General features: G+C 28.2%; 2 protein-coding genes across 2 annotated transcripts in view; one reads left to right on the top strand and one right to left on the bottom strand.

Moving 5' to 3' along the window:
* The window catches only part of LOC115697878 (protein LOL2), a 54,936-nt gene that overhangs the window by 29,730 nt on the left and 11,913 nt on the right, over positions 1 to 13,293 (top strand). The window lies entirely within an intron of this gene.
* LOC115697974 (large ribosomal subunit protein bL21m) lies at positions 10,529 to 13,194 on the bottom strand. Its single transcript, XM_030625150.2, has 5 exons — positions 12,701 to 13,194; positions 12,525 to 12,605; positions 11,708 to 11,809; positions 11,162 to 11,236; positions 10,529 to 11,080 (listed from the first exon to the last, which is right to left on the bottom strand). Exons 1-5 carry the CDS (start codon positions 13,124 to 13,126, stop codon positions 10,961 to 10,963), a joined length of 804 nt encoding a protein of 267 aa, XP_030481010.1. The 5' UTR covers positions 13,127 to 13,194; the 3' UTR covers positions 10,529 to 10,960.

Raw genomic sequence — 13,293 nt, 5'->3', positions numbered from 1 at the left:
TTAATTTTTAAGTTTTTTTGGTGTTCTTTTCATACATATGTAAGCATTTCAAAAGTGTAATCCTAATTGAGAAGATCTTCAAGTATCTTGTTGATCATTGTTGTTTTTTTTTTTTTTTCTTGTTAATAGTATATTAACTTATTTTTATTATTTTACAAAGCCAACCCCACCTCAAAATCCATGCATGAAAGCACAAAATCAAGTTGGTCAATTCAAATTAATTATTTGATCACCAGCTAGCTAAGCTAGTTGTCTTGTGTCATTATAATGTAATTAAGTTTATCACAATCTAAAAATTAACACAAATTATTTGGTAATAAAACTATGGAATATGAATTGAGTAATAATTGATCAAATTGAAAAGTGAGAAGATTGGAAAAGAAGTTCTTAATATTATTTACTTTCTTAATGAAAATATCAATTTTATTAATCATATAACTTTGTTATCAAATTAAGTAACAAATCAATTAAAATGGACTCTAAACTAAAATGTTGACCAAGGTAAATAATAAGGGCTCTAGCCAAACTTTAAACTACCCTATTAGTTAATTGCTTAATAAAAAATTGAAACATTTTTTAATTTGCTAAGGCTAAGCAAAGATTTACAATTTTGAATTGCACAACCAAACAAATAAATCATAACAATATTAAAGTTTCGTAAAGTTTATACGATTATTAGACAATCTGTCTCCATATTCATATTCTCACAACTTTTTCTTTGGATCCAACTAAGACCTCCTTGACACTTAAAAATTCAGCAAAAATTGGCTCTACTGTGATTTGGCAAAACGAGGTACATCCACTATAAAAAACAGTTATTTTTATTGACAATTTTTTAGTCACAATATAAATTTTTTGTGACTAAATGTGATTTTTTATCGCAACAAAAAATTACTCGTGACTAAAACACAGTATTTAGACATAAGTTGTCACTAATTTACTTTTAATCACAATAAGTATTGTGACTAAAATCATATTTAGTCACAACAAATTATAATTTTTGTAACTAATACCTTTAACCACGGACCTTTCAGTCACAACATATACGAATGATAATTAATAGTCACGACTTTTTTACTTTTAGTTATAAATTTTTTTGTGACTAAAAATATTTTTTTTTGTAGTGATCCTTCTAAGGAAAAACCTATATCATCTCGAGCTACCATCTCAATCCCCTAGTTCTTAATATTATTGACCATGCATGTCAGGAAAAGATTGGTCAATAAATTATAATTAACAACACACTTACATCATATTTACTACGCATATATTACATTAATCTCATTTATTTATTTTTGTAATGACCAAAGCATACTTAAGTATTGACATGGCTTCAAATTCTAAGCCCCCCAAATATCTTCTTATTATTCTTCTAATTTTCTTTTTCTTTTAAAAAAATAATAAATTGTAATAAAAATAGACCAATCATGTAATAAAATTGTAATTTAGCCCCTACTAAAATTTAAACATCATAAATATTTATATATTTTTATATATATAAATAGAGAGATAGTATAAAAAAATGTGCATTAATTAATAAGCATAGTGGAGTGCATGCATGCATCACAACACAACATTCTCATCAATTTTCAAATATAATTAATTACATGTCTCACTCAAAAACAAAACAAACAAAATAAATTAATAAAGGTCACTATTCTATTGTACTAATAATACATCTACATCAATAAGAATATTCACAAGCTCATTCCCTCCATCCAATTATTATTATTAATTACAATTATTTTTCTTTCCCCAAAGTCATATATATATTAATTAATAGATTATTTTGTAGATATTTTAATTAATTTTTCTTTTTAGTATAGAAAGAAAGATAAAACTTGTTCTCATTGTATATATAGCAGCTTAATTATTAACCGTTGAAGGTGGATGATGGAATATTATTACTATTAATCCATATATCTTAACATATAAATATTATTTTATAAATATATATATATTGACTATTCATTTTCTTTAACAACTATCATAATGTCTCATATATGGATATTTTTACTCATTCTCCTTCCTTTTAAAGAGTCACATTTTGTATAAACTTTACTATAACATGACAAGATAGACAAGACTATCTCTTTTTCTTATATATCATGTTTATATATATATATATACATATATAGATATTTGAGAGTACTTGGGCCGATTATAGGTATAAGTGGGTTACATACTTTTTGAAGGCTAAAATAAAAAGTTAAAAATTTTATTAAATTTTTATGTAAGTAAAATTAAATGTATTATACATAATAAATATTTATATAGTTTAGTTAATTAGAGTTTATGGCATATTATACAATATATATATATATATATTTTTTATATATATTTCTAAAAGTGAAAGTTTCAAAATCTAATTTACCTTAAGTTTATTTAGTCAATTATATACTAATCTCACATCACCTATATTGATATATGTTAGAGATTTTATAACATAGACAAGAAAATCAAAATTTATTACAACTCTATTGTAAAATAATACAATGATTAAAATAAGAGATTGATTAAATATATGTTACAATACATATATATACACTATATATTATATATATATGAAAGGTAGAAGAGAAGATTACAACACATGTAATATAATATATGTATATATATAACAAGAGAATAATATATATATAAATACTCACTCACAACCTTGAGTGTAGATTAGTGGGGATCACTATGACTTGAACAAGGGAACTCTCTAGGAAATTAATAACTTTGGGAATTATCAAGTCATTTAGGGTTTTTTAGCAATGTGCTTTCTTGATAGAAAACTTCATCTAACTCAAATGAACACCAAAGACCTCATTTTATAATGTTTAGGTGATCACACATAGAATTCAAATTTCACACCTCATTTCTCTTCCATAAATGAGTATTAATCCATTTTGTAACAACTATATCATCATAACTTTGAATTCTATCATCATCTTTGTGTAACATCTCTTTTATTATACTAATAGTGTGTGATCAACACATGAGTTATAAGTGACAACAAATTGTAACTCCTCTCCAAGTTACAACATGTAGGTTACAAAAGTGTAGGTTATAAAATCATAGGTTACACATTTATTTACCATACACTTAATATATATTATTCACATATATTTATCACATTTTAATCTATACTTTATTATATTATAAAATAATATAACAATATATATATATACATGCATATGTAGAATTTAATTTATATTAAGCTTAGTACACACATATGTACTTTTGAAGCTAGATTCATCTGCCTTATTGTGTTAGTTGCATCTGTTTATAACCAATTTAACCGACTTCATCAACTACCAAATTTGCTATAAATAATAGAGCTACTCAACTCAGTAGGAGAATCGCAGTTTGAGCAAGATTTTGTTCCAAGAGAGCTAGAGAAAAAGTAGAATTCTCAAGTGAGAGGAAAAATTGAAACAGTCAGATTGGGAGAAAATAATGATCTTGAAATTACTAATCAATGTGACTTGAAATTTCCATAACATATATACTTGTAATTCAAGATTGACTATAGTGTAAGAGCAGACCCATTCTTATAGCGAGCTCAACGGGGATGTAATTCTAATTCTTAGGGCGAATCTCTATGTTTTTGCTTTCTTTAACTTTCTGTATTGTGGTTTATGTTTTTTTTTTATGTGATTGTCATGTTTTATGAGAAGAAAGAAAATAGCAGAGGGAAAACAGAGCTAATTTTCTATTATGAATTCTCTGCATCATTTTACAAAGAAGGGCTGAGCTTATATAGCCCTAAATGATCAAGAATTGTTAGTTGCATAACTAACTTACAACCGAATTGGCTCCAGTATTTAACAAACTGATTAACATAACAAACAATCCTAACAACCCTAACTAACTTAAGCAAGTGGTTCCTAAAAGCCCCCCTCAAGATGGAGTGTATATGTTTATTAAACCCATCTTGGATACAATATTGGAGAAAGGGGTAGGCAATAGAGCTTTGGTAAATATGTCAGCAAGGTTGTTTTGAGATGAAACATGGAGTAGTTTGATGGAGCCTTGTTGGACCTTTTCTCGAATGAAGGGGCAGTCAATTTCCACGTGCTTAGTGCGTTCATGATAGACCGGGTTTTCACTAATGTGAATGGCAGCAGTGTTGTCGCAATAGAGCAAAGCCGGGGTGGAATGGTTGATGCCAAAGTCTTTGAGGAGAGCGAGGATCCATGTGAGTTCGGAGGTTGCGTTAGCCATGGCTCGATATTCGGCTTCGGCCGAAGAACGAGAGACGGTTTGTTGTTTTTTTGATTTCCACGACACAAGGGAGTTGCCAAGAAAAAGGCAATAACTAGAAATGGACCTTCTTGTGTCTTGACAAGTCCCCCAATCAGCGTCAGAAAAGAAAGAGATTTGAACATTTGAGGGGGATAAACTAGTTTCAGCATAAGCAGAAACTGATGGTGTTGTGTTTGAGGGAAAAAATAGCCCTTGTCCAGGTGTTGTTTTTAAGTATTGCAAGATGCGGTGAGCAGCTTGGAGGTGTGGAATGCGAGGACAAGTCAAGAATTGACTAAGGTGATTGACCGCATAAGTGATATCGGGTCTTGTGATGGTGAGGTATATTAATTTGCCAATAAGGCTTCGAAATGGTGTAGGATCGGGAAGGAGATTCCCTTTGTCTTTGCTAAGTTTAACACTCTTAAAATTTTTTTAGCTCTTGCAGCCATGAATAACTGGAACGTACACCAATTAGACATCAACAATGATTTTCTTCATGGGGATCTCCATAAAGAAGTTTACATGAAAATTCTTCCAGAGCTAATTTTCTATTATGAATTCTCTGCATCATTTTACAAAGAAGGGCTGAGCTTATATAGCCCTAAATGATCAAGAATTGTTAGTTGCATAACTAACTTACAACTGAATTGGCTCCAGTATTTAACAAACTGATTAACATAACAAACAATCCTAACAACCCTAACTAACTTAAGCAAGTGGTTCCTAAAATGTTTGAATTGTTAATCCTAATTGGTTTGTATGCAAATTAAATCTTTCAAGGTTGGTCAATTTAGTTTATGTTTAAAGATTGAATTTGAATATGTATGTGTGAAACTGAGATTGTGAATTGTTTGATTGAATATATAAGTTAGTTTGGACCTTGAACATTTAAGGAGTGTGTTGAGTTGGTGCAAGAATTGAGTTTGTCGAATCCCAACAATATATACATACTTGTTCAAGATTGGATGTAATAAGATTTTGTTTTGAGTATTGTTATTGGACACCAGAGGTGTCTATAGTACTTCTAGACATATTATCTTACGATTAACTAACGATATACCTTAAAAAAATCATATACTTAATTAAAGTAGAAGTAGTATTGGTTTAATAGAATTATTTATGTTTGTGCTTAATAATTTTATTATAAAAAGGATCACTAATAAACAAAAAAAAATATATATATAAGTCTTACTATTCTTAAGTATTATGATATAAATACACTTTTTTGCAGAGCAAATTAATATTATATGTAATATGATAGTATTACATTTGACAATAATGCTTCAAAAAAATTAAAATTATATTTGACAAAAATAATGTTTTATGAATCACACAACACTATAAAAAATAATTATTTTTAGTGATAATTTTTTAGTAACAACATAAATTTTTTGTGACTAAATGTGACTTTTAGTCACAACAAAAAGTTACTTGTGACTAAAATATAATATTTAGATAAAAATTGTGGCTAATTTAGTTTTAATCACAATAAGTATTATGACTAAAAACACATTTAGTCATAACCAGGGGCGGAGCCAGGACCTAATTACTAGGGGGGCCAACTATTAATTTCTATTTGAAAAAATTTATAGTGCATCCCTAGCTAAAAAATTCGTTTTGACATATAAGAAAGTTTTTAGTCCATTTTTTTTTTCATGATCGCGTACTTTGTAGTTTTCTCGTACTACTTGTAAATTTTTAAAAAATTCTGAATAATTTATAGTGCCGAAGAATAAAATTCAAACAATTACTTACCAAACAAATTAAAAAAAATAATCAAGTGTGCAACAAATTTTTTTAACCTTATTTTTAAAACGGTAAACAATTCAAATTGTTGTAAGAATTTATAGATGATTCTAAATAAATACAACCTACGTAATCATGAAAAATAATTTGGATAAAAAAAAATTAAAATATTTTGTTGTACTCATATTTTTTTCTCTTATATGTGTGGTAATCATGAGTTGTTTAAACTTTATTTTTAGTATTGTAGAATATTTAAGATTTTTTTAAAAATTTACGAGTGGTTTTAAATATGTACAATGTCCATAATTATAAAAAAAAAATGAAAAAACTTATTTTGTAATTATATTTAAATAAAGAAATATTAGTATTTATCTTAACTATATTTCCATAAATATACTTTCATCACATTCAAAGGTAGTAATTAAGTTGCTAAATATATGTGTGTATATATAATCTCATTTTATTATATATCCAAATATATATATATATATATGTTTATAATAGTTAATTAAAAAATAACTATAAATTCATCATCTTCAAAATTTCTAGGGGCCCAGGGCCATCCCACCCTTTAAAGTGCTTCCGCCCCTGGTCATAACAAATTATAATTTTTGTGACTAATACCTTTATTTATGGACTTTTTAATTACAACATATGAATAATGATTTATAATTAGTCATAATTCTTTTTACTTTTAATCACAAGTTTTATTGAAACTAAAAGTTAAAAAATTATATAGTACAACTATATATATATATGATGTAACCCAAAAAGAAAAAAATATGCCTCATAATAAATAATGGATAAATAATATAATAAACAAGAAAAAAGAAAAAATAATATAATAAACAAGAAAAAAGAAAAAATAATGCATACATAGCTAAGCACATTATATAAATATATATCTTGGTGTTTAAGGAAAGAAGAGAGATGAAATCACCTTGTGATGATGTTTTAGTAGAGAGAGTGTGTGTGTGTCCCATATATATTCACAAAATCTTTTGGTGAATTAATGATTGAGAAACCCATTAATTTATAAACCACATCATATTATTATTAGTAATGTTAGAGACACCTAAAAATTGTACACTCTTTTTTATATCAAAACTTCATAATTATTTTTGATTGTGTATTTATTAAAATTATGACAATCAATCTTCTATAATATATATAAAATATTGTGTATGGATGTATATGCTCTAAAAGATATATAAATATATTAATTTTTATGACTAAATAATAGTAATAATAAGAGACACTACTTAAAGCTACTAAATTTGATTCTAAATAATTAGGAGAAATACTCTTATAATTCATCATTATAATATAGTCTTTCATAACTCATTTTTTGATGCAACTAATTAATTATTATTAATTTGAAAAATTAAATAACATAATAACAATGTACATATATGAACAAGCTTTCAAAATAAACTAACCTTTTATCCATGAAAATTAATGAGATCATATTGAAAAGCTATCAAGATTAGCCTTGAAATTAAATGGGTCTTTAAAAAATAAAAATTATTGGCTTTTTATTTAAAAGAATGTAGTATTTTTAAAGGAAAAATATTTTTTTTTTGGCACTTGGGCTGGGTGGGCTTTAGTCATGGACCTAGTTCGCCTTAGTTCAAACTCTGACCTGAAAGCTATATATATCTTAAGGGTTTTTTCATTTTTACACTTCAAAATAGTTATTTTTCGTATTTTTACAGAATTCTACATAAATTCCCTCATAGCAACTAACAAAATAACTTAAATTGTAACTAAAATCTACGTAGCAACCCACATAGAAATTACTGAACCAACTAATAATTTTTCATGCATTGCCATTACATGAAATAGATAACCATACCTTTTTTTCATAATAATAATAATAGTAATTAAAAATAATCAATAAGCTTAAAGGGTTCTTCTCAAAAGCAATGTAAGATTACTATTACCATTTCTTAATTATCACACAAAAAAATTAATATAGAACTGCCACGTCATCAACTTATCTGTAATGCATTGAGGAGAATAATATCATTTTTATTTCAAAATTCAACTCCAATAATATTTATTATTTAGTGGCCACCGTTTTTCTAGACTTTAGATTAGAATATATATAAAAATAAATAATTAAATATAACAAAAAAAAAAATGTAAGTAAAAAGTTGTGTGGTTAAAAAGAAAGGGAAGGCTTCTTCTGTTATTAATTATGACTTATATGTATTAGGTTAAACTTGAGTAAAGAAAATTGAACACACTTTTTATACATATATATATATTTCTTTATAATAATTTAATATAAAAGTAGTATTATTGTTGTTGTTGATGTTGTTAATGGAGATTTATTAATACTAATTATAATATAATCAAGGGTTGGTTTGTGTGAAAATAGAGAGATGATCAAAGTGGAGAAAACTATTTAATTATGACAAAGAATTCCATTAACATTAATAATCATATAAATAAAATATATATTAAAAATTAAAATTAAAATTAAAAAAAATGAAAGTGGGAAGTGGAAGCACACAAAGTGGTTTTAGAAAAAAGCCAAAGTAAATTTAAACTCTGTTGATGAGAGACTGAGAGGTGGCAAATAAAGAGAGTCCACTAAAAAACCACTTTGTGTTTATACATTATAGTATTTAGATTAGACTTCTATTCTTCTTCTTTCTTTTTTCTTTGTAATAATAATAAAGGTTAAGTATGTAAAGTTTTGAGTTTATAAATTGACATAAATTTAATAATTTTTTAGTAGTATAAACACTTAGTATAGTAAAAGTGTAATTTTCTTCAAGTTTCGACTATAATATCTTAAATGTGACATACGTAAAATTCAGATGCTAAATCATTGAGTTTTGACGAAAATATGTAATATGAGTTATATCTAAATATGTTTTTAGTACATTTAAAATAAAATGAAACTGAACAAAAATTGCGGCTTTATAAATATTGAATATTTATGTCATTAAAAAAATCATTTAATTTATGCGGATTATAAACGTAAAACTTTATAATAATAATAGATAAATAAAAAATAGATGTGATGGGGTCAACAAACAAATTACAGGTGTGTCACAAGCATTATATGATGTTTATTATTCTATGATCCAATTTAATTCAATCCATTCATTATAGTGAAATAGAAGCAAATTAATTCATGCATGAGAATATGATGATGACATAGCAAGATAGATCCTAATATATCCTATGATATTATGTAATCTTATTTATTTATTTTCTACTGTCAATTTCTCAACAATATAGATATTATTAGTATATTTTAAATAATTTCAGAAAACACATGTTGTGTTAATGAGTAAAAAAAAAAACATATTTTGTGTAAGTGTAATTTCAATATTGTTGCCATTTATTATTGAATGATTATAATTTTTTAGTAACTAATGACAATATAAATTTTTTTAGTGTAATAATCCTCCAAGAGAGAATTTTTTTTTTTGTTATTTTTTATAATTATTTTGTAGAAAGAGAAAGAAAAAAAAAGTTATGTTTTTAGAGCACATGGGTAATGCTTTGGTTGCTTGATAATGCTTAGAAACTTTTGACTATTTCCAATTATGAAAGAGAACTATTCAAAGCAAAACCTAAATTATATTTGGTTTGGTGTATTGAATTGATATATACATATAAAATCTTGAAGATGTAATAGCATAGGTGTCATGCATCCATTGTGTCTATAATAAAATCTTATGGGCTCGTTTGGAACGCCGTATTAGGTCGTATTGTATTGTATTGTATTATATTGAATTGGATTATATATCATATTTTTATATAATACTATATTAAACTTTAATTTATACTAAAATATTATATATTTAGGTCTCCATAAAAGTTATTACCACATATAGTTTTACATAAAAATATTGCATAAAATACAATTTAATATAATACAATACAATACAATACGACCTAATACGGCGTTCCAAACGAGCCCTATATGTATTATTTATTATGCCAAATTGCTCAATAAGGGAATGGTAGGGCTTAATTTGAGCCAATAAGGTTGGCAACACTCAATACCCAAAAAGAGCAATACTTAATATACATATACATATATAGTGGCCGAAAGGGAAAGACTTAATCCTAATCTAATCAAGTCTTTTTGAGTCAACCTTTACAATTATATGTACAAAATGAGCATAATGAAATTTGGTTTGGTGGGGTAAATTCAGATGGGACTTGTTTCTATCCATCCAAATGATCTATCTTTATCCAAAATGTTTCAATATTAACTTAGAAAAAAAAAAATTGATAGGCTTTTTTAAGACCCAAGAAAGAAAAAGCTTCCTCTTTTGCTTTTTCAGAAAGATTTTAGTTGAGAGCAAAGAAGTAATGAATGAATGTAGCAAAAAAATCATACTCTTCTCAAAGGGGTTCATCCATTATATATATATACCACTTTCAAAGTATAACCCAAAAACCAATTTGAAAAAGAAAATCAAAGAAAGATTGGTTCCAATTTGAGCACTAACAAAAACAATTAATTTAATAAAACTTGGGGTGTTGCTGCACACTGCACTGAAAGTCCATTTGACTCTTTAGGCAATAATGTCACATTATTGGCTTTATGCCTTTAACCAAACATTTCATTAGAATGGTCACAAATAGACCAATGAAAAATAATGAAACAAGTGCTTTTTAAGGCTTAATTCTAATCATATAAGAGAAAAGGCCGGTGATTTTTTAAGTTTCTTCAAGACCCCACTAAAGAACTCATCCCAATTGGGAACAAAACTTATTCATTCAGCAGAATGCTTTTGATAATTTTCTTCTTTTTTTTTTTTTAACTTCTAAATTACAAAAAGGCAAAAATATGAATTACAGAAGCAAACTGATTCCCCATATGACATCTACCTCAACAATATTCCATGGAAAGATCTTCTGCTATAACATGTATGATCATGTGGTTCAAGAAAAAGTAGCCTTAAAAATGCCACTAATGCCAAAATAGCCTATGAGAAAAGTTTGTCTATGCAGTAACTGCAACCTTTTCTTGCTTCTTACCGGGTGGTTTTGGAGTCTTTGGCTCTTCTATGATTTCGGGTTTCTCAATTCCTTGAACGTCGATTATCCTCAATTTAGTCAGTTCCTGCAAAAATAGACGATAAATGATTCAAGAACAGCTCATTACTTAATTAACTGCACCGACTATCTTTGGCTTCTAATGTACCTGGCGATGTCCTTTGGTTCGACGATAGTTCTTTCTCCTCTTTTTCTTAAAGATAAGTACTTTCGCATCCAATGCCTGAATGAAAGAGAAAATAAAATTTAAATAAATTGCAAATCCGAATGGAATAAGGAATCAACTGTCACAATAATATGAAAATTCCAAAAAAACATATGTAGGATCCTCCTTAGAAGATAACATATTACCTTTAAACTCTCCAATCAGAATTTTTTTTTTTATATATATATATATATATGTATACATAAATCATTAAGGAAACTTACATTTTACACACCTTATGATCATATTCCAAATTTCCAATGCAATTGGAGAATACCATGTTTAAATCATATTCCAATGCTCCTCTATTTCTCATCCAACAAAATTTTACATACTAGTGTTTTCGAATTGAAAGATGTTTCTCAGATAAAACAGGATGATTTGTATGATCTCTAGATAGAAACACAGGTGATTTTATTTTCAAATTTGAAAAAATATCAGTGAGAATGAAGTTGTTTTAACAGAGAAGACAAAGACGGTGACACTTACATGTTCTTCAACAATTGCATGAACATTTGCATCTGGCACTATGGGCCTACCAATTATTGTCTGCGTACTAGATCCCAGCATCAAAACCTTATTCAAAATGATCTGCAACATAAAAGGGAGAGTAATTAACATAACCCTATAAGATATCACACTATAAAGTATCAACACCGCGAGAATTTAAAGGTAAATAGAACAAAACAAGGACAGATTTAAAGAAAAGGCCAACACTAACAGAAATGAGACAAGGACATTAACAGTAAGTTTCGGTAGTTTGAGCTGCATTGGACTTCGGAATAGATGAAAAAACACATAGGTCGCGAATTTACAATCAATGATATAGTTCTACATCCTTATTGAACTCATTAATACCAACACTTCATCTAGAATTCCCAGAGAACAGCTGCAGTTTAGTTAAACATAAAAGTAAACAAAGAACCATAAAAAAGAAACCATGATCTATCTCTAGATGATCAAAATAACGGGTGTAAGTATCTAGACAAGGTGATTAGAAAGAGAACATCATCTTCTAGTCCAAATCAACTTCACAGTCAAACTGTATCACAAATTCACAATCCTAAATGCCATACACAATTCTAAAATACAACCCAAATACATAAATATTTCTTCCTCTCACCTTTGCAGAATTGAAAACTTAAATCTTTAAAAGAGAAATGGTAACTTACATAACAAAGTAGAACACTCTACCCATTGATAATAATTTGACATTGAAAGCAATTTCATTTAAAACAATCATCACATATGTATATCAAATATACAATTTATGCATAGAATCAGAAAAAGATAATTGTATAATTACCTTCTCGTTAATGTCACAAAATTTCAATCTTTCAGTGAAAATGCAGTCTCCATTGCTGACCTTGAACTGGTGCGAACCAATCTACACAAACCACATTCAATCGTTAAACCTAATTTAACAGCTCCCAACCACAGACTTTATTACAAAAATATTAGCAAAGAGAGACCAGATTGAACCTCAACAACGGCGAAAACAGGTTCGTAAGGCTTGAAAACTCGATCGGACCTCTCAAGCGGTCCAACGACCTTGTAACCAATAGCAGCAGCCTCAGCTTCCTTCTCTTCTGGCGTATACTCTCTTTTCACACCAGTGCTCGGCCCCGAGACTCCTTCGTCATCGGTACTCTCGTAATCTTCTTCATCGTCATCATCGTTTTCGTCTTCGGTGTCTTCATTGCCGGTTTTCGATGAGAAATGGCAAGTCTGAGACCATTGATCGCGCCGAGCAGAGCATGGATTGGTTGAAAGCAATGAGAATTTGGTGGAGATGGTTTGAAGCGGTTGCTGTGTGGGAATGGTGAGGTAATGAAGGGAAGAATGGTTTTTGGAGAAGAAAGCTGAAGAGTGGCGGGCCAGAGTGTGGAGACACCGTCTGTTGGCCATGGCAGCGCGTGATCCGAGCTCGAGTTAGGGTTTTTGATAGACAGTGAAGAAGACGGAAGGAAGGGGTTTAGCCATCTGATTTGGGCCTATTGGGCTTTGATAGCTGTAGAGGTCAAAATTGGGCTCAGGCCCAATCTGAATTTTTTAATTTTTTTTTATCAAACAGG

The sequence above is a fragment of the Cannabis sativa genome, chromosome 7 (genome assembly GCF_029168945.1).
Source record: "Cannabis sativa cultivar Pink pepper isolate KNU-18-1 chromosome 7, ASM2916894v1, whole genome shotgun sequence".
NCBI lineage: Eukaryota > Viridiplantae > Streptophyta > Magnoliopsida > Rosales > Cannabaceae > Cannabis > Cannabis sativa.
Note: the sequence above shows the minus strand (reverse complement) of the source record. Positions and strands in the feature narration are given on the sequence as shown.

Excerpts from the sequence above, each read along its gene's own strand:
- LOC115697974 (XM_030625150.2), bottom strand. The coding sequence starts at position 13,126 with ATGGCCAACAGACGGTGTCTCCACACTCTGGCCCGCCACTCTTCAGCT. Across the intron at positions 11,810-12,524 it reads TTTGTGACATTAACGAGAAG|ATCATTTTGAATAAGGTTTT; the intron begins GTAATTATACAA and ends TTTATGTTGCAG. Across the intron at positions 11,081-11,161 it reads GAACCAAAGGACATCGCCAG|GAACTGACTAAATTGAGGAT; the intron begins GTACATTAGAAG and ends CTATTTTTGCAG.